The sequence below is a fragment of the Pimephales promelas genome, chromosome 7, assembly GCF_988280905.1.
Source record: "Pimephales promelas chromosome 7, fPimPro1.hap1.1, whole genome shotgun sequence".
Lineage (NCBI taxonomy): Eukaryota > Metazoa > Chordata > Actinopteri > Cypriniformes > Leuciscidae > Pimephales > Pimephales promelas.
The window spans coordinates 13844032-13871576 of record NC_142775.1 but is presented as its reverse complement, the minus strand read 5'-3'; the positions used below and the strand labels follow the sequence as shown (position 1 = coordinate 13871576).

At 37.0% G+C, this 27545-nt stretch overlaps 1 protein-coding gene across 2 annotated transcripts in view; it reads right to left on the bottom strand.

Moving 5' to 3' along the window:
• The window catches only part of erbb4b (erb-b2 receptor tyrosine kinase 4b), a 470418-nt gene that overhangs the window by 53497 nt on the left and 389376 nt on the right, over window positions 1–27545 (bottom strand). For both annotated transcript variants that reach the window (XM_089133085.1, XM_089133086.1), the window contains 5 exons: window positions 27471–27515; window positions 21462–21594; window positions 19086–19208; window positions 14345–14443; window positions 11197–11382 (listed from right to left, as the gene is read on the bottom strand). In XM_089133085.1, the coding sequence (XP_088989211.1) occupies window positions 11197–11382; window positions 14345–14443; window positions 19086–19208; window positions 21462–21594; window positions 27471–27515 (586 nt within the window). The remainder of the gene's footprint in view (window positions 1–11196; window positions 11383–14344; window positions 14444–19085; window positions 19209–21461; window positions 21595–27470; window positions 27516–27545) is intronic.

The following is a 27545-nucleotide window of genomic DNA, read 5'->3' as shown; positions in this document are numbered from 1 at the left end:
TGTTTGTCTAGGGTTTGCGGGACTCAGAGGATGTTTTTAAAGGTTTTTATTCAAATCTGAGAGATCTAGGTTCAGGTATAAGCTAAGCGGGATGACAGTTACAGCTTTATTTAGCTAATTAGGTTACATTGTTCAGGAAAGGTGTTCTTTCAAGACATCTTCACATATCTTTATCTACGGTCAATCCGTAGATTGTAATTAGCAAGTTAGAAGCCCGGCAATTGTCATCTCAACTAAAACCATTGAATATCAAGTGTCAATTTAATTACATCTATTGAAAATTCAATTGGCTTAGCTTCAAACATGAAGAATGGGAGGATTCCAAGATTTCCTCAGATGAAATGAAGCATGAAAGGATAAAAGGGATAATTGTTGCCTGTGATTATATCAGTATCATCATTGTTCTTAATAAGAACTCTGTAACTTGAAATGAAATTTAAACCACCACGTATATGCTTTCCATTATAAAGTTCTCCTCCAACTGGCAGAACCATGTCACTTCTGTTTTGGAGGGAAAATGACATAATTAATAAAGATATAAAGTCAGAATTGTGAGATATATAGTCAGAATCGTGAGATATGAAGTCAGAATTGTGAGATATGAAGTCAGAAAGAGGGGATATGAAGTCATAATTGCGTAATGTGAAGTCGCAATTGCTTGTTATAAAGTCAGAATTGCGAGATATAAACTCACAATTGCATGTTATAAAAGTAGAATTGGGAGAAATAAACTCACAATAGCAAGACATAAACTCACAATTGCAAGAAATAAACTTGTAATTCTGATGTTTTTTCTCGCAATTGTGAATTTATATCTCACAATTCTGACTTTGTATCAAGCAATTCTGACTTTATATCTCCAAATTGTGAGATATGAAGTCAGAATTGTGAGATATGTCAGAATTGTGAGATATAAAGTCATAATTGTGTGATATAAAGTCGCAATTGCGTGTTATAAAGTCAGAATTGTGAGATATAAAGTCAGAATTGTGAGATATAAAGTGAGTATTGTGAGATATGAAGTCAGAATTGTGAGATATGATGTCAGAATTGTGAGATATGATGTCAGAATTGTGAGATATGAAGTAAGAATTATGAGATATGACGTCAGAATTGTGAGATATGATGTCAGAATTGTGAGTTATAAAGTCAGAATTGGGTGATATGAAGTCAGAATTGTGAGATATAAAGTCAGAATTGTGAGTTATAAAGTCAGAATTGGGTGATATGAAGTCAGAATTGTGAGATATGAAGTCAGAATTTTGAGTTATAAAGTCAGAATTGTGAGATATGAAGTCAGAATTGTGAGATATAAAGTCAGAATTGTGAGTTATAAAGTCAGAATTGTGAGATATGAAGTCAGAATTGTGAGATATGAAGTCAGAATTGTGAGATATAAAGTCAGAATTGTGAGATATGAAGTCAGAATTGTGAGATATAAAGTCAGAATTGTGAGATATAAAGTCAGAATTGTGAGATATGAAGTCAGAATTGTGAGATATGAAGTCAGAATTGTGAGATATAAAGTCAGAATTGTGAGATATGAAGTCAGAATTGTGAGATATAAAGTCAGAATTGTGAGATATAGTCAGAATTGTGAGATTTGAAGTCAGAATTGTGAGTTATAAACTCAGAATTGTGAGATATAAAGTCAGAATTGTGAGATATAAAGTCAGAATTGTGAGTTATAAAGTCAGAATTGTGAGTTATAAAGTCAGAATTGTGAGATATGAAGTCAGAATTGTGAGATATGAAGTCAGAATTGTGAGTTATAAAGTCAGAATTGTGAGATATGAAGTCAGAATTGTGAGATATAGTCATAATTGCGTGATATAAAGTCGCAATTGCGTGTTATAAAGTCAGAATTGTGAGATATAAAGTCAGAATTGCGAGTTATAAAGTCAGAATTGTGAGATATAAAGTCAGAATTGTGAGTTATAAAGTCAGAATTGTGAGTTATAAAGTCAGAATTGTGAGATATGAAGTCAGAATTGTGAGATATGAAGTCAGAATTGTGAGTTATAAAGTCAGAATTGTGAGATATGAAGTCAGAATTGTGAGATATAGTCATAATTGCGTGATATAAAGTCGCAATTGCGTGTTATAAAGTCAGAATTGTGAGATATAAAGTCAGAATTGCGAGTTATAAAGTCAGAATTGTGAGATATAAAGTCAGAATTGTGATATAAAGTCAGAATTGTGAGATATAAAGTCAGAATTGTCAGATGTAAAGTCAGAATTGTGAGATATAAAGTAAGAATTGTGAGATATGAAGTCAGATTTGCAAGATATAAACTCACAATTGCATGTTATAAAAGCAGAATTGGGAGAAATAAACTCGCAATAGCAAGATATAAACTCACAATTGCAAGAAATAAACTTGTAATTCTGACGTTTTTTCTCGCAATTGCAAATTTATTTCTCACAATTCTGACTGAACATCATGCAATTCAGAGTTGATATCTCCCGATTGCATGTTATAAAGTCAGAATTGTGAGACATAAAATCCGGAGAAAAAAAGTTCTGACTTTTTATTTAATATATACACTTCTCTCCCCTAAAATATATTTACATACTATCTTGTTTTATCATATTTTTGTTAGTAACAGTCTGCAAATCAACCAAAATGGGTCAAACTTTTAGAAATGCAATTAAAATGTCAAATTACCCGAAACTACTGTGATGTGTATTTTTCCCTTTGGGGCTCGCCATAGGACGTATATTGGAAGCTGATGGACAGTCGCCGGCAGGACGGTTAACTCAGTAGTCCCAGAAAGACGCAGGCACAAACATCAGCTCTCTCTGATTGCAGAATGACTATGTAAATGAAGCTTAACATCTGAAAAATGGGCCGTAAAAGAAGTTCATGGGATGCAGTCCTAATGAGTGTGCATGCATGTGTGAATTCAGTTTCATGCTGTGTGTTCTGTTGTTTGCCAGTGCTGTCACTTCCTGTGTGTAACAGTATGTTTCCTTAACAATTACACCTCTAAGCTGTTTTCTTAAATGCCACTCGGAAAATATAGACTCTAGAGGTAAACATTCAAAACACAATAACCAAATGTGTAATTACTGCATAGATGTTATGGTACAGTGCCTCACAATTAGTATTTGAGGGAAACTTCAGTCTTGCATGGTTGCAGATGGTTGTCAGCTCCACACTGTTAATTTGAGAGATGGTGCTGCTTTGTACTGCTCTATCCTTACTCGAAGATCTCACCTGTTCACAAAGACTGCCACTATACAAAAAGACACACACGCTAAGAGCATGAAAGTTGCGGCAAATGTCCAGTAGAAGTCACAATAAATCAATGTTTTTGTCTCTCTCACCCAAACACACGTACGCACGAGCGCACACACACATCAAAGTAGTGCCTGACCTTTTCTTTAATAAAAAGTACTACTGGGGGTCTCTGGTGATCTAACAGGGCATCGAAATTTAACCTTCACACGTCAGGCTTATGTTGGCTCTTGAGTGAGTCATTTTTTTAAAGCATCTACACTTGATCACACCTATTCCGTTCCACACACACGTCCAATACATTAACAGAGCACGGATCTCATCCCATAGCATTATTCATTTATTAATCTACTTATTAAAATTCCTTTCATGCCTGATTATTTCATCAATAATCTATTGCATGGAGTGTATTTTTTTCCCCCAAGACTGCCATTAACCCTTTGGCACAGTGAGACAAACCACAAAAATAGGCTTGTAGTCTTCTGGGACACTTTGCCATGTTCTATCTCTTTGAATGGTGCTTTTTTCTTTTCTTCATGTCCTCTTTCATTTTTTTTTTACGTACATTACAGTACCCTCTCGAGAAGAACAATCGCTTTGTCCGGTTGCAGTAGTCATAACTCTGAAGGGCTCAACAATAAGGATGGCCTGCTGACCCAAGGTCAGTGTAAGAAAGATTCAGGCAATCTGACTGAACAGACACATGGCCTTTAGGGTCAGGGCTGTGTTTTAACTGAAACATTTATAATCATTGATTTTGTACATCCATGTTTTGATGCCTTACAAACTTAAATGTTTGGTCTTGAAACATCAATAACATTGTTGTATGTTTGCAAAGAAAAAAAAGTACCATTCTTTAGTGGTGGGGCCATTGAAAATGTTCAATGAAGACTGACACTGAAGTTTGTCCAATCTGTTCAATGACTGTCAAAATGGCTTGCATTATACTTATAAAGAAGACGGCACTTAGTGTCTTGTGAACTGCAAAAAGAAGTACTTGAAGCATTATCACAAGGTCAATGGGGAATATCATTGTCTCCAAAAACAAACAACGAGAAAAACAACGAGTCTATATATATATGTGTGTATATATATATATATATATATATATATATATATATATATTAGGGCTGGGCAACGATTAATCGCTGCAAGTTTTTGTTTACATAATATATGTGTGTGAACTGTGTATAATTATTTTGTATATACAAATTCACAAATGTATTATCAATATAAAAAATCTTAAAATTAATATTTAATAAAAACGATGTATAAATATATTTACAGTAAATACATGCAAATATTACTTTTATATATACACATGCATGCGTGTGTATTTATATATACAAAATAATTGTACACACAACACACACATATGTTATGTAAACACAAACTTTTATTTTGGATACGATTATTCGCGATTAATCATTGCCCAGCCCTAAATATACATACTGTATAGAACAATTAGAACAATATATAACTACTAGGGTTGTCAAACGTTTAATCGTGAATAATCGCATCCAAAATAAAAGTTTGTGTTTACATAATATATATGGGTGCATTGTGTATAATTATTGTGTATATATATATATATATATATATATACATGAAAATATTAAATATACAAGCATGTATATATATATATATATATATATATATATATATATATATATTAGGGCTGTCAAACGATTAATCGCGATTAATCGCATCCAAAATAAAAGTTTGTGTTTTGATAATATATGTGGGTGCACTGTGTATTCTTCTTTTATATATAAAAACACACACACATGCTTGTATATATTTAAGAAATATTTTCATATATATACTGTATATAGATTTATTTATAATTTATATTATATATAAATAATATTTTACATATAAATGATATATATTTTTTTTAAATATACATGCATGTGTGTGTATTTATATATATACAAAATAATTATACACAGTGCACCCACATATATTGTGCAAACACAAACTTTTATTTTGGATGTGATTAATCGCGATTAATCGTTTGACAGCCCTAATATACACAAAATAATTATACACAATGCCCACATATATTATGTAAACACAAACTTTTATTTTGGATTGTTTGACAGCCCTTATAACTACACAACTATCTCTCAAACATGATTGTTCTTTCTGTTTATTTGACGTTTTTTCTTTTCCTCGATCTGGCCTCATTAAAAGAAACACCTCATAGTCAGGTTCCCAATACAAACACACACACACACACACACACACACACACACACACACACACGCGCACACACACACACACACACTGTATTGAGTATGAGTGTAAATGTCAAAGAAACTGCATGAAGAGGGCATTGCAAAAACAACACACTCTATGTCTGTAATAAGGTACTTGTAAATAATGCATATGCCACGGTTTTGCTTCATCAATAATGCATGGACCACAACAAAACATAAGTATAAAATTATTTTTCTCTTCTCAAAATGAGTTGGTGTATAGTAACTGGCCATCTTTGTGCAATGGATTCAAATAAAAGGTATGCAAAACAAACAGTTTTAGAGACACCAAAGCCCTCTTTCACTGATGAAGATGAACCACATCCACAATCACCACACAATAGGGCTTCATATACTGTATATTGGCTAACTGAAATATCTCTATATATCTGTCTATGCCTTGATGAAAGGTTGGTTTATGTTATGATTTTGAAGCCAGTCATTTAACACTGAGTATATGAGGTGACATTTCTAAAGCCTTTCAAAACGAGCCTTGGCTCGTTTTGCTCGTTTTATATTGAAAAGAACAGGTCAGACACTGTCTGATTTTACTCTCACATTGCAGCCTGCTCTTAGAAAGACTATTATAAGATGAGCCTAATACATACATAATAACTTCTGGTTGTATCACTTCAGTTTAACATTTCTCAAAAGTATTGTGCCTAAAATATGTATTCTGCATGGCTGATTTGGAAAGCCACTGAAGTGGTCACGTGAGTACGGCAACCAAAAACCTGAATACCAATTAGCCCTCTTTGATTTAAATGCATGATATTTATTTAAACAGTTGAATCTGGCTTTTGTCTGTTCATGTACAATACAAAGCTAAACTAACACCAGCAGTGGCTAACATGGACATTCATTTCTATTGGTTATAATGTTTATTTGTATGCATTAGAGAATGTATATATTATACAAATATTTTATTACTACACTCTAAAAAATGCTGGGTTGTTTCAACCCAATTTTGGGTAAAATATGGACGAACCCAAACGTTGGGTTAAAAATGTAATTAAAAAAAATTAACCCAATGGCTGGGTATGTCCATATTTTACCCAAAATTGGGTTGAAACAAGCCAGCATTTTTTAGAGTGTATATTAGGGCTGCAACTAACGACTATTTTAATAGTCGACTAGTCACCGACTATTGAAACGATTGGTCGACTAATCGGATAATTATTACATATTTCAAAAATTTAGCATGAATTCCTTTAATTCTGTGGAAACTGATAGTAAACACAAGAAATAAGGGGGTACTTCAATGAAAAATGCATATTTTATTGAACTTTGCTGCTGATAGGCCGATTCATACTAAAAGTAAATTAAAAAATGCTCTGTCTAAAACCACTTAGGCAGAGTGCTTGGTCACTATAGACATAAATATATAAATAGAGAAACTCTATCATTTTTATAAAGGCCAGGCACATTTGTTTTACAAGAAAAAAATAAATTAAAATCAAGTAAATATTTTCTTCCTGTAGCTAAACCAGGGGCAGGCACATTAGCAGCAATAAAACAGTAAACAAAAATATTAAGTGCATTTTGTGAGATACATTCAGTGGTCAATCTGTTGCAAAATAACTTCTCGTGATCCAAAACAAAACGTATTGACTTCCATGTTATTTGCCCTATTTTCCGCACTTTAAGGCGCACCTTCAATGAATGACCTATTTTAGAACATTTTTCATATATAGGGCGCACCGGATTATGAGGCGCATAAGATACTGCAGTCACACGTTTGACTGGGTTTGCGACTTTGCGTTATGCATCAACTAGATGTGCTAAAGGGTGTGGCTAAATAGTGCGTGGCGCCGGAGCTGGTGAGTCGTTTATAATAGTGTGAGCGCGCTGGGGCGTGCACGTAACTTTCGCAGCCTGCGCCTCGTCAGCAACAGCTGGCTGTTACGAATGAGAGTAAGACGACCCGGTTACTATGAACGGGGAGCGCTTTATGAACGTTCTGTGACGCCCGAGTAGTGCCGGGGACAGTGTGTCTGTTAAGAGTGAGCGTTCGTGAGCGGGAGACACACATAACTTGATTTATACGAGGTTGAACTGGCTGTGTGACAAAGCAGGCATAAGATGGACACGAGCGCGAGTTCGCGGGCGAATTTAATAACGCGGGGCGTTGTTAACTAATTGGTCCATATATAAGAAGATCCGGATTACAAGGCACACTGTCGTTTTTTGAGAAGATTAAAGGCTTTTAAATTCGCCTTATAATGCGGAAAATACAGTAAATCTTACCGAGGCGAGTCAAACTCCGTTTTATTCAACTGTCCGACGTGCTTTCTTTTTAAATGTTCGTGCATCACCGAGGTGCTGCCGTGATAGCAAGGACTGCTTTGCATGATACGCAGGTAACCTTTTTATTCACCGTATCCAGGCTAAAATGCTCTCAAACTTTAGATGTTTTGGTATGTGCAGCTGCTGCGTTGGACACTGCCATTTCGGTATGTTATCGCTCAGTCAGCAGAGAAGCGAATGTGCTCGGTCAAAAAAAAAAAAAAAAAAAAAAACATGTCTGGCGACAATTCGACAATGAAATTCATTGTCGACTATTTCTATTATCGATTTTTGTCGACAACGTCGACGAATCGTTGCAGCCCTATACTATATACTACACAGCGATCTTGCATAGGTATGAATGAACCGCTCGTAAAAAAAAATTCCGGTCGACATTTGTTAAGACATCTGCTTTACAATGCTTATGATAAACATTACAATGCTCGTGATAACTTTTGTTAACTCTACAATAAGTAAATCCACTTCACCAGCTAATTACTCCTCGACAGCGATGCCATAGAAATATACAGAGCGACCGCAAAAACGGAAGTTCAAAGACAATATTCTAAAGATGACGGTGCCCACGTTTCTCTGGTGCATAAGGTCTATATTTATAATTATTTGTTTTTCAGTACCCCTTTCTGCATGTTACATAGTTACCCAAGTTGGTAGTGACAAAGGGCTGACTGTTTGAGTGAGTCATGAATCATTCACAAACGTTTCTTAAAAAATAAAAATAAAAAAAAACCATTAATTCAGGAACAAAACAAGTTTATGAGTGAGTCATTGAATCATTCATTCAACTGAAACGCTTGCTGAATATAAACCCGCATTTTTTAGCATACTTCTAGTATGATTTATTTGTGCCATGGCTTTGTTTGTAACCATTTCCGTTGACCGAGCAAAAGGAAACAAAGTAGCTGGCAATACTGAAACTAAAATATATGGAAACTTTAAGACCGTGTGTCCACCAAAGCATTTTTCCACGTGCCTGGCATATGTTTTCAATTGTTTTCAATGGGAGCGCTGCGTTTTTTAAACGCCATGAGCGTAACGAGGCGCTGAGCGTTTTTTTCACGCTGAAGCGCCGGCCGCCCAGCATTTTTACTGGTCGCCGAGAGTTGAAAAATGTTCAACTTTGGATAAAACGCAGCGCTCATCACTGTCACTTTTTACCCAGCCGCCCAATCACAGTGGAGGAGGGGCGGGACTAAACCACACTGACCAACTGTCACAACATTCAAACTGCTGCGGATATTCTGTAGCAACGAAACGTCTCAATGGAAAAAAAACGCTGTGCTGCCAAAACACTCTCAAGCGCCCAAAGCACGGCGTCTTCAGCAGAGCGTCTAGCGTTTTCAGCTGGCTAAAAACGCTTTGGTGGACACACGGCCTAAGGGGAAATGGTGGTTAAAAAAAAATAGGGAGGAAAAAATAAAAAGCCAATGCTTTTGGGTTCTCTCACAAAAAGTTTTGTGTGGTTTGCGAGTGAACGCAACGTTTCTCTAGACAGACTTCGTCATACTCAAATTCTAGTCAGAATATGAGTCTGATACTGCTCCGTAGGGTTTTGATTATGAGGCGTGTCTTAACCGAACCAGGAACCTCTGCACTCAATTGGATAGTCGGTAAACCTACAACCAATCAGAGCAACGCAGTAGGTTAACTCCTTTGCATAGCGCAGTTTTCAACTATAGAACTTACTTATTTTAGAAGTAAAATAACGAGTGTTGCTTCTTTCGGCAAAAAATATCTTTCCTATCGACAAATGCCTTGATTGCAGTTTTCTGTTCGTCTATTAAAATGAATGCGCTGTAAATTTATTTTACAACAGACGTGACAGCAGAATCTATACATCTCAATTCTCCAGCTGCAGTCATCTTTGACAACGTGATGATTACGTCTCTGCAGATCATCTGTCCATCATCGTATAAAGCCCGCCCTGGCAATCTGATTGGCCCGTTCATTTTTTTGACCAATCATAATTTCTCCTTAATGGATCGAGTCCAGACCGAACTTCCCAACCAAAAAATGTTGTGGGCGGGGTTTGGCTGGCATCCAGGCTAACATTTCTCAGGAAAACGCAAACATTTTGCGAGCGACCGCAAAGTTTCTCAGGGAAATTTAAAAAAAAAAAAAAAAATTGCGAGAGAACGCAAAAGCATTCCTATATACATTTTCCTCCCATCTCATATTTTTTCTTCACTATGTCCCATAAGGGGCTACGTAAAAATGCAACTTGCAACGATAGATAGATCTAAAGTACATGGCACCCTTTAGCGTCAATATAAGGTTATGGGTAGGTTTAGGTCTGGGGTAGTGATAGGGTTAGAGCACTAGGAGGCGCCTTCTGCCCCATATATATCTGCATCTCATATTGATGCTAAAGGGTACCATGTGAGTTAGATGTTTACGCTTTGGCAAAAGCGTCAGTATATGACGCCTTGGGATGAGAACGGGCTGGCTATATTTTTAAAAATCTTACTGACCCCAAATTTTTTAAAAGGTAGCCCACTGTATACTCTCTCTCTCTCTCTTTTATAATAATCAAATACAATTCAGGCTGCAAACACCATTTCATGTTAACTTTAAAATAGTTTTAATTGAAGTATATCAGTTCATACTGCAGTCACTGCGAAAACTGTCATGTCAACAACCACCTGTGATGTAACTCCTGAGTAACCCGGTTCACTCATATTCAAGATACCGTTGTTCTTTTCCTTTTAACAATATTTGGTAAACAATATTTCCTGAAATAGCTCTGTTACTGTTCAGCTTAAATCATTGTTTTAACCCCCCTCCCACACACAAACACACACACACACAGAATTGATATACAGTTTTGCATCTCAGAGGTGTCAAAGGTTTTGTTTCGAGTGACAAAAAGCAAAGCTCACAGATACTACTTTGAGCTCAGATCAGACAGAGCGTGCTGTACGCTGCTTATCTATCCCAGCAGCCTTTGAGGTGTTGCTGCTCTGAGATCATTCACATGCACTCCCAGTCTGAGAGACACAGAGATGAGGAAATATGACCACCATTGGTGTGGGAGGAATATAAACAGAGTGGTACAGACAGCAGACGGGGTTGGGGGTCCAATATCAAAGAAATATTGCAAAATGATGCTCGCTGCATGACTACTGGGACTGGGAGCAAGAGAGATTGAGCGAAGATCTGTTTTAATGTAGCGTAATGTAAATTTAGAGAGCAGACCCAACCCCCTTTACTTTAAACAGACAGTAAGTTGTTTCTTTCCACTTTAAGAATTTAATATGTACAAATTATTAGTACTTCTGAATAAAAACTTGAGACATATCAATGGCCACAGATGTATAAGATAAATAACTTAAGAGTGGTTTCAACTAATGCTGCATTTAACTGATTCAAAAAGGATTTGGGGCGTCTTACCTTGGCGATCTGAACACACCAATTGAGCAGTAACTGGGAGCCGATGTTGTCTTTGTGCTCGTGCACGTAGTCCAGCAGACAGCCGTGGGGCATGAGCTGAGTGACCAGCTGGATGGTTGGGCTCAGACACACACCCAGTAACCGCACCAAGTGTGGATGCTCCATGCTGGCCATGATCAGAGCCTCCTGGAGGGAAAAACACAGTGACTCAGAGCACAGGAATAATGACCGATCAATCACAATGAGTGGATTAAATGTCAAATTTTACAACATGTAAGGTAAATGTCTTAAACTGTTCTTTTATTAAAGCAGTAGTTCACTTAAGAAAACAAAAAACAAAAAAAACAACTTGTTGATAATTTACTCAACCCCATGTCATCCAAGATGTCCATGTCTTTCTTTCTTCAGTCAAAAAGAAATTAAGGTTTTTGATGAAAACATTCCAGGATTTTTCTCCATATAATGAACTTTACTGGTAACCAAACAGTTTAAGGTCCAAAAGACAGTTTCAGTGCAAACTGCAAACTATTCAAAGGGCTTTAAACGATTCCAGACGATGAATAAGGCTCTTATCAATCTTATCAATGGTTGCCTTGCTCTGTTAGGGTTAGTGTGTGATCAAAATGAACAAATCTTTTCCCGAGTCAACTCGTACATTTTGTTCGTTGAATGAACCAAATGACACTAAAAAAGATTCGTTCATTTTGATAAACAAGTTGGAACAGGAGTCACGAACGCACGTCACAGAACAGAGCAAGGCGAGCATTTGAGCTTGTAAAGCTTAAACTTTGTTATTTATTTATTAAAGAGCGATCATTTCGTTTGATAAGACCGTTATTCATTGTCTGAAATCGTTTAAAGCCCTTTGAATAGTTTGCACTGAAACTGTCCTTGGACCTTAAACCATTTGGTTCCCAGTAAAGTGCATTATATGGAGAAAAAATACAGGACTGTTTTCATCAAAAACCTTAATTTATTTTCGACTGAAGAAAGAAAGACATGGACATCTTGGATGACATAGGGGTGAGAAAATTATCAGCAAAAGTTTTTTTTTTTTTTTTTTTTTTAAAGTGAACTACTCCTTTAAGTAAACACAACTGGTACTTTTAGACACACACACACACACACACACTGTTGAAAAGTAGTGGTATCAACAGTCTTGAGTGTCACATGATCTTTCAGAAATCATTCATGCTGATTTGCTGCTCAAGAAACATTAATTCGTATTATCAGTGTTGAAAATAGTTGAGTACACATTTTTTCCTCGGATTCTTTGATGAATAGTTCAAGTTCAAAAGAGAGCATTTATTTGAAATAGAAATCTTTTATAACATTATAAATGTCTTTACTGTCACTTTTGATCAATGTAATGCATCCTTGCTAAATAAAAGTATTCATTTATTTCCAAAAAAAAAAAAAAAAAAAACATTTTACTGACTCCAAACTTTTGAATGGTAGCCTATTGTAAGTTACAAAAGCTTTCTGTTCAAGATAAATGTGGTTCTTCAGAATGTTCTATTCATCAAAGATTCCTGAAAAACAATGTTTACACACCAGTTTAATCAATTTCAATTCAATTAAGCTGCACTACCTTATTTTGTGTTGTGGAAGCAGAATTTATTTAAAAGGATATCTTTTGTAACATTATATTTACTGGGTATATATATTTACTGTCACTTTTGATCAATTTAATGTGTCCTTGCTAAATCGTTCTGACCCCACACACTTTTAAACGGTAGTGTGCTTTACTGTTGCACAGCTCATACCAACAATAAATTATCTGTTAAAAGATGGCATATTCTGAAGCAAGATAAACAGTGCATGCCTTATTGGGCTACAAATATGTGAGACTGAATGACAGTGTCTTATATTTGACAAATGAGAGCTTGTTTCAATTACAAAAAACAGAAGTGCATACATGTTACAAAGACAATTTATTCAGGATTTGTTCTGAAGCACTTCTCATGCATGTTGGAACACACACGTCCCACTGAGATGCATAAGTGAAACAGCCCCATAGTTATAGTCTGCAAAATGAGTGTTGGATTTATTTGCTTTTTCATGACAATTGAATTGCGTAAGCTGGAGTATTTACTAGGCAGACTTATTACCCATAAATCACTAAGACTGGACACTTGCATGCTGAAGATGAGCACCTACATAATTTAACAAAATCTTTATACTTGTCTATTTCAGTTACTGTGCTTCAGTAGTGTGATCAAGTAAATCTAGTCAAAAATTAGAAATCCTACTAAACGAGAACACATTTATGATCCAAATTCCAGTTTATATCCAACATATTTAACCTGTGGTCCAAACAAAAGAAGCCACAGAATATAAAAGTATCAGGGACTAAGAAAACACAGAACATAAAAAAAAATACATATAATTTCCACACACAGCTGAGGGGATAATTCAGAAATAATATCTAAACCTCGGGCCATAAGGTTGTATTACTGCAATAAAAGATACCTCAGCCATTAATATGATTTCAGGCCTTGGAGGGATCCTCTTACGTTTGTTTGAACATTTTGGAAAAAAAATAAAATAGCCTGTAACACACATCCAACATCCACAAACACACACACACAAACCCATTATCTGAACACTACATAAAATGACACACTTGACAGTTATATAATGAGCATTCACACTCCTGCTATTCTCCAGCTGCTGAGATGATTGCGTGCCCGTCCAATCAACAGCGGAGGCCAGCGTATACACGTCCGAGCCGCCTTCACGTGAGTGGATCTGTTCATCTACAAACCCTTAAGAATATTCTGAAAGTGAAATGCCCATTAACACTGATGAATTGTGGGAAATACCTTACGTGCGGGAGTCGTGGAGAGGATGCTTTAATGCACGCACATATGCTCAAATATCGTACTGAAGACAAACACATGCATTACTCACATGGAAAAGGACTGGCTTCTACGCGCAAATAAGCAGGAATAACTTAAGACATATTTTTTGATTGCACTCAGCATGTGTGTAAGGAAGGGCCTTTGGTAAGTGTTTCATAGTCCTTGCATCATCTAAGAAGATGTTTCAAGGTTTACATGCATTTTTCCTTTTGAACTACAAAAGAGCTGAATATTCGCTTACTGGAATTACACAAACTACAGCCTTGCAACAGAGTGACACTCACATCCATGAACTCTACATTGGCTTTGGGACCCGTCGCCTCATTCAAGATCTTGATGGCCACGGGAATCTTCACAGTCTCACCCTCAGGAACCCAGATACCCTGAAATCACACACACACACACACACACACAAAATATATATTTATTAGAGGTAATTGGGTGGAAATGCACTGTTTTTTTAATGTGGAAAATGTGAATGTTCATGCAAAATTGACGCTAGACTGTTGATAAAGTCTTCTGAGCTGTTCTTAACACACTGCTAAGGTGTTCTGGTTATTAGGGTGTTTTAGTTGTTTAAAAAAAGTCTACACTCAAATACCTCCTTCAAAGTATGATATTTTCATGAGTTTTGATCACTTTTGATTTGAAGTGCACTCGGGGTTGATTAAATATTTTAATGATTTTGAAAGAGGTCTCTTATGCTCACCAAGGCTCATTTATTTGACCAATCTATTTCAAAATAATCTTCAGAAAACAGTTGTGCTCCTTAAATATGGAGCCCCCCTAGTCCCACTTTCGCAAAAAATAAATAAATAAATAAATAAATTATAACTATCTCGTGGCCTCAAGATACTAACTCGTGGCCTCAAGATAGTAACTCGTGGCCTCAAGGTACTATCTGGTGGCCTCAAGACAGTAACTTGTGGCCTCAAGATAGAAACTTGTGGCCTCAAGATACTAACTCTTGGCCTCAAGATAGTAACTCGTGGCCTCAAGATACTAACTCGTGGCCTCAAGATAGTAACTCGTGGCCTCAAGATACTAACTCGTGGCCTCAAGATACTAACTCGTGGCCTCAAGATACTAACTCGTGGCCTCAAGATACTAACTCGTGGCCTCAAGATAGTAACTCGTGGCCTCAAGATACTATCTCATGGCCTTAAGATACTAACTCGTGGCCTCAAGATACTAACTCGTGGCCTCAAGATACTAACTTGTGGCCTCAAGATAGAAACTTGTGGCCTCAAGATAGTAACTCGTGGCCTCAAGATAGAAACTTGTGGCCTCAAGATACTAACTCGTGGCCTCAAGATACTAACTCGTGGCCTCAAGATAGTAACTCGTGGCCTCAAGATACTATCTGGTGGCCTCAAGATAGTAACTCTTGGCCTCAAGATACTAACTTGTGGCCTCAAGATAGTATCTTGAGGCCACGAGTTACTATCTTGAGGCCACGAGTTACTATCTTGAGGCCACGAGTTACTATCTTGAGGCCACAAGATAGTTATATTTATTTATTTATTTTTTTTTTACGGGGGCTCCGTACCTTAATATTTGGATATGTGGAATATCTATTATGAATTCTATTACACATAGAAAGTTCAAAAGATCAGCATTTATTCGATTTTGTTCAAGAGATGTAAATATTAGATCTTGAATGATAGATCTTTTCTGAAGATCTTTTCTGATCTTTTCTATACGTGTTGTGCGCTACATTAGGCCAAGCATGCGCCCTTAAAATAACATCAGAATTACACACTGCTGACTTTAGACTAGGATTTTCCTGGTCAGTGGTGGAATTGTTTTCTGGAACTGTAAAATAGCACCAGGGAACGTTTGCGCCAGAACATGCCTCCTCTTGTCGCTGAACCGCCCCTGGGAGCACAAGTTCATTCCCTAATTTAACCGATTTGCGTCTGTGGAGGGAAAAGTCTGCTTTGCGTCAGGTGCAAAACAGGAATGATACATGCGTCGGTACGTACAAAGTCAATTGCGCTGTGTGCAAAATAGGGCCCTTAGTGTCAAAAGGATAGCTCACCCCAAAATTTTAATTTTTACGTTAATTACTCCATGTCATTCCAAACCCAAAAACATCTTCAGAACACAAATTAAGACATTTTTGATGAGTCCCTCCATTGACTGCTATGCAACTACCACTTTGATGCTTAAAAAAGTTATAAAATCCTAATAAGATAATATTAATATCTGTTCATCATATAAAGCCATCATGTCTCTTTGGACTAAACCGCTCAATTCATAAGGATTAGTTTTACGATCTCTTTATGAACTTTTTGAAGTGCAGAAGTGTCAGTTGCGTAGCTGCCAATGGAGGGACAGAAAGCTCTCAGTTTTCATTAAAAAGATCTTTTGTGTTCTGAACAAAGGTCTTACGGGGTTTGGAACGAGATGAGGGTGAGTAATTACTGACAGAATTTTAATTTTTGGGTGAACTATCCCTTTAATGGTGTGTTCACACCGGCGAATAGCGCGTCAGGCGCGAGTGTTTTCAATGTTAAGTCAATGCAAAGACGCATTACAAGCGTAAAAAATTCCTGCGGCGCGGTAGGCATGAATACGCCTCATTCGCTCGTCAAGTTCGTGCGAATTGAGCGTCTGGCGCATTAAACGTGTTGCACCGTGACGCCGCAACACGCGATAAAAGGTATCATTTCCTTGTTTTTGTCCTAACCAGACGCGACGGCGACACGCAAAGTTTCTAATTTAGAAACGGTTCCTATTTTTGCGACGTCGCGGCTGACAGATCCGCCCACACAGAGATATTACACTGGTTATGAGTACACATTATTTTTTTTTAGTTAATAATATGTCACTGTGCCACAAGCGAGAACGGATAATTTACCTCAGATTTTGAAAGCATATAATATAGCGTTCAAAATGAATTCTATGCAAACATACAACTGTACTTCATAACAAAATTAGTCAATGAGTATATTTTGTTAATGTTTTGATTTTTAATAATGTTATTTCTGGAGTTGCTTATGACCTTACCCATTTCCGATGCGAGTGCGGGCCAGCAGTGTGCTTTCACAAAGAAACTCCGCCCACATGTTCTGAACGGCTGTGATTTTTGATTGACGTGTGGCGCCTCACACTTGCTGGAATTTTATTGCGTCGTGTGTAGTTAGGACACAGTGTTACGCGCAAATTATTTAGTTAGTGCTATTTGTGCATTCACGCGTTTGACGGGAATTCGCGCCTGGCGCCCGAGTTCTGAGAAAATGAACTTTGGCATCAATTAGCGCCGCGTTAACCAATCAGGAGCCTGCTGCTTGCTCACGTGGTATCTGGATGATTCAATAAATTATTTAGTAATATAACTAAATACATGGTGTGGTTCTAATGCACAACAAAGCAAATATTTTATCACTTAAAACGTTATTTCAATATATGAGACATGTTCATTTTGTATTAAATGTTATTTATTCCATATCTAGATTATATGAAATATTATTATGATGTAAAGATAACCAACATACATGTGCATAAGTTCGTGTCTGGACGTGAGAGAGAAAAAAAAACCACAACAGGTTATAACTTTTGGTGGCTGGCTCTATTTATCATCAAAACAAAAATAAATGACAGCTAGGTGGATGAGGACAAGGGTGATCCTCGCTCCAATGTGGGACAACAGGTCATCAAACTGGGCGCGGGACACGCGGAAGTACCGCTGACAGCGGCCGTCATCCATCGCAGCTCCTTAAGTGAGCAAATGGTGAAACTCGCCAAACGGTTCGCCTGCGAAGGGTCTGGTGAACACAAATATACAGCGACGAAATACAGTGCGGCGACTCTCTAGATGAATGCTCGATCAACATAAAAAAGATGGCCGCCAACGGGTTTCGATTCTGATGCGGGTAAATTTTGCTTCAAACTTTTGTTTTTACACACGTCAATTTCGCTGTTAACGCGCGAATGGATTCAAAGTGTTCAAGCTAGTGCTGTAGCGGCGCGTCGAAAATTGCGTCGACGTCATATTTTTGCGTTGACGCTTCTTTATTTATTTATTTTTTGCATGTTCCCGGCAGTACAGCTTGCCACACACATCTGGGAGACCGAAACATTGCGGACTAGAGGACGAAGACAACTAGAAGTGAATGTGCTATCCATTAAATGAATCACACACAGAGTAAACAAACCCTTAAAAAAAAAAAAAACTTTTTGCAATTTAGACGCGCAAACTGGGTGCCGGTGTGGTGAGACGTACAAGCTCGGGCAGATTCGGCTTGAAGTCGTTCATCCCGGACGCGGCACCGCACGCGCTGTTACAAAAAAGGCGTACACAGCCACAGTCTTCCTGGTCTTGCGCACCCAACGCGTCATTTTTGCCGCACGCACATTCGCGCTCGTGCGGACGTGTGGAGTAGCCTATAAACAAGGCTTTACTCCGTGACGTGTCAGCACGCGCTCTGATCAGTAGGTGCACAAACCTCTCCCGATTCATCTCCATCAGTAGCAGCCTCCGATCGCACCACTAACTCCGCCTCCGTTTCCCTCCTCAGCTGATGTTAATATTTAAACATTCTCTATGATAAAAACTGTTTGTAAAAAAATATATTTTAATAACACGGTTTTGGCGGTTGTAGAGTTATAGCTAATGATGGTGTTCAAATACATAACATAAGACTAACGTTAGCCAGCATACAGTATCTCAGCATGCTAGTATTTATTTGAGATACATTGTTTTTTTTAATTAATTGAGCAGCAGAAAAATATTCTTTATATTAGTCGTCCAATTAGTCATTAGATTAGTCGCCTAATCGATAAAATAATCGCCCAACTAATCGTTTAGTTAATAATCGTTTACCCCAGCCCTAGTTCAAGCGTATAACTAGGCGCGAATTTGACGCGCTATTTTGCGTCCGGTGTGCACGCGCAGTAAGTGTTTTGATAACCCCCCAGAAAATGTATGTGTAATAGTTACAATAATGCTTTCCTTATCAAAATATACAGGCTGCACAGATCTGTCTTCAGTTCGCTCTGTCTCCTCTTTGATGTCATTACCTTGTAGACGGTGCCAAAGGCCCCGGCTCCCAGAATCTTCACCCGTTTCAGCTCGGTCTCCTTCAGAATGCGCAGTTGGGCCTGGTTTGGGGCCGCACCGCTGGGAGTCAGAGGCTCCACCAACTGAGACACACAAAGCAATGCTGTCAGTGACGCTAAAGCCAATCTGGACAATGAACGTTTGACCATAACTCAAATAAATTGAATAGCCCAGACAATAGTGTATGAATTCCTTGTAATTTATTTAGTTTTTCTGAGCCATTATGTGGTGCATATAAGAGTTTGGGAGTTCAATCAATGCATAAGAACCCCTGGTGATAAAGGAACTATTGAAATGCGATGAGAAAGAGAGGGACAGAGATAAGAGGAAAAAGCAAAGAGAGAAGATACAGGAAAGAAAGACTGAAATAGAGAAGGTTAACCTGATAAAAATATGAAGGGAGAAAGTGTGTAGGAGAGATTGGGAAGCGTAAGAGAAAATGAGAGTTTTAGAGAGAGAGCGTAAATCAGCCGTTCTATCGACCCTTTGCGTCGTCCCCCGGCTCATCACAGCGCCTGATTAAAAAACAATAGCACTTCTTCATTTAAATGGAATTGTAAATCAGGAGCCAGAACACAGAAGGCGGAGGAGAGCCAGGGGAGAGGACGAGCCGTGATCCAGGGAGCTGTCCGCCGCAGGCGGTGCTAAAACACAGATCAGCTGTCCGTGGTGCTGAAAACCCTAAGTGGCATTGTGCTGCTCCAACTTAATATGAATTTATAGTGACAGGAACAGCCTGTTCCGGTGAAAATTGAGATATGGGAACGTTCAAGACCGCATGATGTCCATTTTCACAAATACGTGCTTTCTTATGTGGCATGCGTGGGCCAGCTCCAGATTATTCTATGGAGCATCTGAGGAGCATTACACTCTTCGTTCAAAGCCTGAGGCCATAAGGATATATGCAAGCATGAAGACGAGAGGTTGGAACCTTCGGGCATTGAAACTTGCGCAACCTGCACTATTTATGAACCCTCCCACCCACACTGTGATATGAAAAATAAACAACAATATTAAGAGGATGGATAGAAGGAGATTGAGTAAATGAAAAGAAAGGACATAAACGGTAATCATTAAGAGGAAAAAAAAAGCCATAAGTGAGGCCAAAATCCCACCAGCAAGGACACAACTTCTCATTAATGTTCATTTAATTAACATTCAATCTCTTTCAAAAGAGGCGCAAAGATAGGCCATTTTCCTCAGCATTGGAATAATTCAGTTTGACTGTTCATGAGGTTTACATACAGTAGTAATCAAAACAGACTTAGTTATGTACTTTTAACTTAATTTTTATAATGTTGAACTACGTTTTGTCATTTTGTATTTAATATCATCATAAAAACAATATTAAAGGATTAGTTCACTTAAAAAAAAAAAAATTATAAATAACTTTTGCTGATAATTTACTCACCCCCATGTCATCCAAGATGTCCATGTATTTCTTTCTTCAGTCGAAAAAAAATAAGGTTTTTGATGAAAACATTCCAGGATTTTTCTCCATATTATGGACTTTACTGGTAACCAAACGGTTCAAGGTCCAAAAGACAGTTTCAGTGCAAACTGCAAACTGGTTAAAGGGCTTTAAACGATTCCAGATGGTGAATAAGGGTATTATCAAGCGAAACGATCGCTCATTTAATAAATAAATAACAAAGTTTAAGTTTTATAAGCTCAAATGGTCGCCTTGCTCTGTTCTGTGATGCACGTTCGTGACTCTCCTGTTGGAACTCGTTCATTAAAATGAACAAATCTTTTTTCGAGTCATTTTGTTCATTCAATGAACGAAATAAACGAATTGACTTGAAAAAAGATTTGTTCATTTTGATGATTGAGTTCAAACAGGAGAGTCACACAGAACAGAGTAAGGCGAGCATTTTTTTTTTTAAATGAGTTTTTTTTTTTATGAGATTGTTTCACTTGATAAGACCCTTATTCATCGTCTGGAATCGTTAAAAGCCCTTTGAACAGTTTGCAGTTTGCACTGAAACTGTCATTTGGACCTTGAACCGTTTGGTTCCCAATGAAGTCCATTATATGGAGAAAAATCCTGGAATGTTCATCAAAAGCCTTAATTTCTTTTCGACTGAAGAAATAATGACATGGACACCTTGGATGACATGGGGGGTAAGTAAATTATCAGCAAGTGTTTTTTTTTTTTTTTTTTTTTTTTTTTTTTTTAAGTGAACTACTCTTTTAAGGTTTTGACAATTAAACAACATATCAATCAACAGATTATGATTGTTACTGCTAAGAGAGAGAGAACAGTCTGTTTTCTGAATGCATGCTAAAGTTAAAAAATTAAAGAAAGAGAAAAAAAAAGATGTACTGTGTCTAACCTCAGTCTCCAAGAAGCGTCTCAAGGCTCTTTTCTTCTTGATGCTCTTCCTTCTGACTGATATGGCAACACTCAGACCCACAATGATCACCACAAACAATCCCCCAATAACCCCAGCCGCAATGAGGGGAGTCCTGAGGGAAACACGGGAGAGAAAATAAACATTAGCCATAAGCAATAACAATAAACTACTAGGTAATTGGTCCCATTTCACAACCAGAGCTTATCAACTGGTTCTGCTTCATGACTAAGATATTTCAACATCGGATATCATTAAAATGAAACATTGAAATATAAGAATACATCCATTTATGTATTTATTTATTAAATACAACATGTTTGTAAAAACTCGACAGACTTATATTTATAGTTGAAAACCACTGACACATACTACAGAAGAACAAAAGAGCTGTACAGATCAGTAGAGAAACCCATCAGAGGAGCGAGCTGAGAATTGCCAACATCCTACAAATGAGAAGCAACATGAACAAAGCCTCATGCTTAGAAAGAAATGAGATATTTGGTTGGATGCGAAAAAACCTTTCCAACTGCAGTTATCTTGCATCAGTCTTCTCTGGGCTATACTTTGAGGTTTCAGTTTGAAAATGTTCCCTTAGCATTAATTACGACCTAATGCAGTTAGCGTGGAAAACGGCAGCACTAAATCAGGACTGACTGCATACAATACACAGTACATGCTGTCCTATTACAGGTCTTTCATTAAGGTTAACTCTTCAGAATGACAATTTTACCATGTAATTGTCTCTGCACTTTTTTTCACCAGTATTTCTTAAAAGCACATGGATATAAAGTAGACTCGCCATTAGGGGGGGTATTATCACGGACCAAAGTATAAAGTCTTCTTTTTAGTTTTTCTGTGGAAAAAGATTTAAGTATGTTCCAACTTTGCTGATAGATATCTTTGGAATTTTACATCTCAAAGTTGCCATTTGTTTTTTGTATCTTGTAGAATCAGCATTGCATTTAGAAACCATATTAAGTTTAAAGTAGCTACATTTTATGCATTGAACATCCATGTGTTGTCAGTTGCGCAGGTGTCAATGGAGGGACAGAAAGCTCTCATTCTTTCATCATTTCTCATTATTTCATCAAAAATAATTTTATTTGTGTTCCGAAGATGAATCAAGATTTAATGGGTTTGGAACAACATGAGGTTGAGTAATTAATGAAATAGTTTTTTACTCTTGGGTGAACTATCCCTTTAAAGGGATAGTTCACTTTTAAAATTAATTTTTGATATATTTTAGCTTATCTCAAGAGCATACAAGATGTAGGTGTCTTTGTTTCTGCAGTATTTTCAATTTTGATCATTTTAGGTCAAACCGTTCTTGTCTGTCAGTCATATAATGGAGGTCTATGGTCACCACCTCAAAGAGCATGCACAGAGAAGTCCAAACTAAACATGATTTAATGACTCGTAAATGTAAGTACACATTGATGGCCTAAGACACGAAACGAGTGGTTTGTGTGCGAAAAAAAAAAAACAGTATTTATTTCGTTTTTACCTCTTGTTACCACAGCCACGTCCAAGTGATCTGAAGACACAGGCGCTTCAGTCTGTGCAAGCGCCAGAAGTGATGTCGTGTGTGCTTGCGGAAAAAAAAAAAATCAAAGTTGTCTGTTGATATATCGAAAACGATATATCGTAAAACGATATATAAAGGGCAACACTTCTGAAATCTCTGTGTAAACAATGAGTGACATACATACGCGAGAGATCATGCGCTTGCGCAGACCGAAGCGCCCATGCCTTCAGATCACTTGGACGTGGCTGGGGTTACAAGAGGTAAAAACGATATATATACTGTTCGTTTTCTCACACAAACCGCTCGTTTCGTGTCTTAGGCCATCATTGTGTACTTACATTTATGAGTCATTAAATCATGTTTAATTTGGACTTCTCTGTGCATGCTTTTTTTATACATTAATTTATCGACTTTTCCAAAGCATTAACAGAAAGCATTAACATAAAGCAGATACAATCTAAGTTAAAGCTTTTCCCCTACAATAACCCATTCCGCCAAAATAAATAACAATACATTACATACAAGTCAAGACAACAATATCAATAATAATAACCCCAAAAAAATAAAAATAAATAAATAAGTAAACATACGTAGCCAATAATGAAATTCTGTCATGTTCGTGGTCCGTATATAACTACAAAACAAAACCCCAATTGACAATCACATCTAACATTGATGAGAGTCCTCATCTTCAGAGAGAGTCCTCATCTTCTCAAATATGACTGACAGACAAGAATGGTTTGACCTAAAAATACAGCGGAAACAAAAAAACCTGCATCTTGGATGCCCTTGAGTTAAACTAAAACATATCAAAAATTAATTTCAAAGTGAACTATCCCTTTAATATATAAAATTAGCTGTAAGCAATTTTTTTGATTGAATAACCAAAAATCTCAGTAATTAATGACAGAATTTTTATTTTCGGGTGAACTATCCATTTAATTACGATGGACTGGCAAATATATATATAAATATATATATATATATATATATATATATATATATATATATATATATATATATATATATATATACCTCTTCACAGAAGGCGTTTGTGTTTGGTCTTCCCTCCTGTGTAAATTTGGAACTGTAAGTTTGTGGGATGAAAATGAATTCCCACTCAGTGAGGTGGGGACAGTAAAGCATCGCCCAGGCATGATGAGTGATAGACTGCTAGATTATCTATGGGCGAGATGAGAATCTCTCCCGTTAATTTGATATTGATCTGCAGTCAGAATACAAAGCTTATGAGCCACGGAGACCATAGTCGAGTGCATACCATCACCCACCGAAGCCTGTGTGAGTGTATAGATCCCACATGCTTCTTTCGCACTGACAATGAGCAGGCAATTATGTTGATGCTGCATTGCTGTCAGCACGCGCCGTGCCGTGCCACTGCCGTATATTGCAGGGGAAGGAGGACAGGATGTCTGACATCTTGTTTTATGTAACCTGTCATGTCTTTTCCAATTGTGCAAGAGAGACTCTTGGAGAGAAACATTAGAATACACATTACAGAGAGGTTCAACAAGGATTTTTGGAGGTATGGCGGTGATTCTGATGCCCAAGGCAAGATAAGACATGACCCACCCATCCAGCATTACTTATAGTGAAACCATTCAGCGATAGTATTATATACACATATTACATAAATAATCTAATATTGTATTTAACAATATGTAGACTTCCATTACACATTTATAATATATAGATAAATATACAAATGGCATTAAATAGTCACTCATGCTTTTCGTTGTGAAAAATATCCTCTTAACCTGACTCTGCAGGCTGTTGTGAGTGTTGACTATCACCTGCCTCTCATCTTGTTCACACTAGAGATGTTCAACTCTCTCCTGAGCATGTTTGGTCCCCAAGGATAGCAATGTGTTTTATCAGGATTACTTCCTCCAGCCTTTACTCTGATAGTCTGTCCAAACAACACCTGCACTATAATACACTATTAGGACAGGACAAAACTGTGTGTGTGTGTGTGTGTGTGTGTGTGTGTGTGTGTGTGTGTGTGTGTGTGTGTGTGTGTGTGTGAGAGTGAGAGCGAGAGAAAAGCGAATACTGTTGATATAAATCCTGGTCCACATTACAGCTCATTGTTCAGTGAAGAACCTCTGAACGACACTTCGTATCTCAGTTGATATAAACCTGTGCTCCCTGACTCTGAGATATCCAAAAAGAGCCAATCAGATTGCATCTTGTGAGAAGCTTTTGTTTTCAAAACACATCAAGCAGTCCGCGGTTGTGATGTGTGAGGTCGAGACAAACGATTTTTAGCTTTGGCTTCCTTCCCCTGCCAGGACTGTGTATAGCACTATGGTGGATATGAAACAGCAAACACATTTGCTCTGAGCAGTTAATGGTATTTTGTTCCAGCTTTCCCATGAGAAGAAAAGTAAGTGATATCAATTTATCAAATATGCCATGAAGCAAATGCACACACACATACACACACACACACAGGCCTCACAGCAGCACATTAATCACAGAACTGTGGCCTGGTCATTATATAACTCTTTCTTTTTTGTTCACCGTGCATTTTTGTGTTAAAGCAGAGCTTTGTCTTGAAAGGCAGCTGGCACTAAAACAATGAGCAGTGTGTGTGTTCATGATGTCATCAACACAGGAATTAGGCCAATCAGATGCAGATGGGTTTGACAAAGCTATTGCACTGTACGCAGCCAGTGAAGGATGAATTTTAAAGTACAGTGAGAAACCAGTAGTGAAAATACCTCTATTTTGCAAGCATTGTTCATTTAAAATAACATTTCATTAAAAATGATATTACAGCATAACTATTTGAGTGAAAACTTCATGTGATCAGTCACACATTTGCTTACTTAAATATTAAACAAGATATTCAAATAAAAAATACTCAATTTGTGAGTATTTTAAAATAAGTGTAATAAGTGTTTAAAATAAGTGTTAAAATTCGACATCGACATCAATATATATATATATATATATATATATATATATATACATAAAATGTAATTATTTATGTCATATTATTTAATATTTAAAAAATATGTAAAGGATCTCCTGTCACAGTGGTTTTCTACAGATGACAGCCAGTGAGACTCGAATCAACTGTTGGATTTTGGGCAGAAAACCAAAATAGATACCATGAATAAATGATGGTTTAAGGGAGGATGAGAACCTGGTTCCAGGATTCTGACCTTACAAACCTACTGACAGTGGAAGTCACTGGTTTTTGGAGAAAGAGTGTATAACACACAGTAGTGATGCTTGCTAGGACATCATTTATGTTACAGAGATTTAGGCTTAAAGTACAATGAAACAATTATATATATATCTAGTTTAATCTCACTGTAATCTTGGAATTAATCTAGATTAATCTAGATTAAAATGGCTCATTTGAATTTTGCCGAAGGCATTCAGAATATGTATGCATTATGCACGAATATGTTTGAATTTTACAAATAAATAGTTTGTAAGATGGGCAGGGGCGGAGCTAGTGAGCGAGACTCTCAGTACAGTGGGGGCGGAGCTAGACTCTCAGTCCCAAGACCTCGCACCTCACGCCACCCACTGTACTCCTGAGGCAAGTAGGCCTGCCTTATACACTGTGTTTCGGTTCATTTATGACTCACAAGACGAGCTTCAGTTCACACGCCGGCCCCTCTGTGTCGTGATTAACTGTCTGCTAGATTTATTGATTATTTATTAAATCCATGCAATTGGTCGATGAAACATTGATTAAAATTTAGATACAATCAATTCAGAACGAAATGCACCTTAATGAAAGGCTTTGTGCTTTATGTTTGTGAAAGTTTTAAAGCGGTCTTTCAGTGCCGCTTACAGAGCGGTCAAGTCCTTACTTTTTAATATCACTTATTACTTTTTAATAATATTATTAAAATATAATATTACTTTTATATTACTTTTTATATTATAGGTAATATTACTTTTTGTACTTTTGCCACCTAAAAGTATTTTGTGTGTGACGTCCGGATGTGTATATCACACATATTAAATATAAAATGAGTTTGACAGATATTTTCCTAATGTCTGGATAAACAGACATTTCAATATATTAGTTTTAAATGCCCCTTACAGTGCAATTCGGCTAGGTATACATCTGCGCTAAAACATCACCGTGAAAGTCATCATATAGCTTGCGTAGTGTAAACCCAGCCAGCTCCCAACCCAACTTTGAGAACAGATTAGCGACTGATAAGAGTCTCACCGATAACGGCCCACCACTAATATATATATATATATATATATATATATATACACACTTAGGGGACACTTATATATATATATATATATATATATATATATATATGTACTGTATATATAAATATATATATATATATACACACACACTTAGGGGACACTTTTTTTTTTAAAGGTGAAAAAGCACAATATATATATATATATATATATATATATATATATTAATATAAATATATTTAAAATGACTGTACCTGTCCATCATTCCAATGCAGTCTTGCAGACGAGGCCCTGTGCATCTGAAACAATAAATAAAGAATACAAATGAA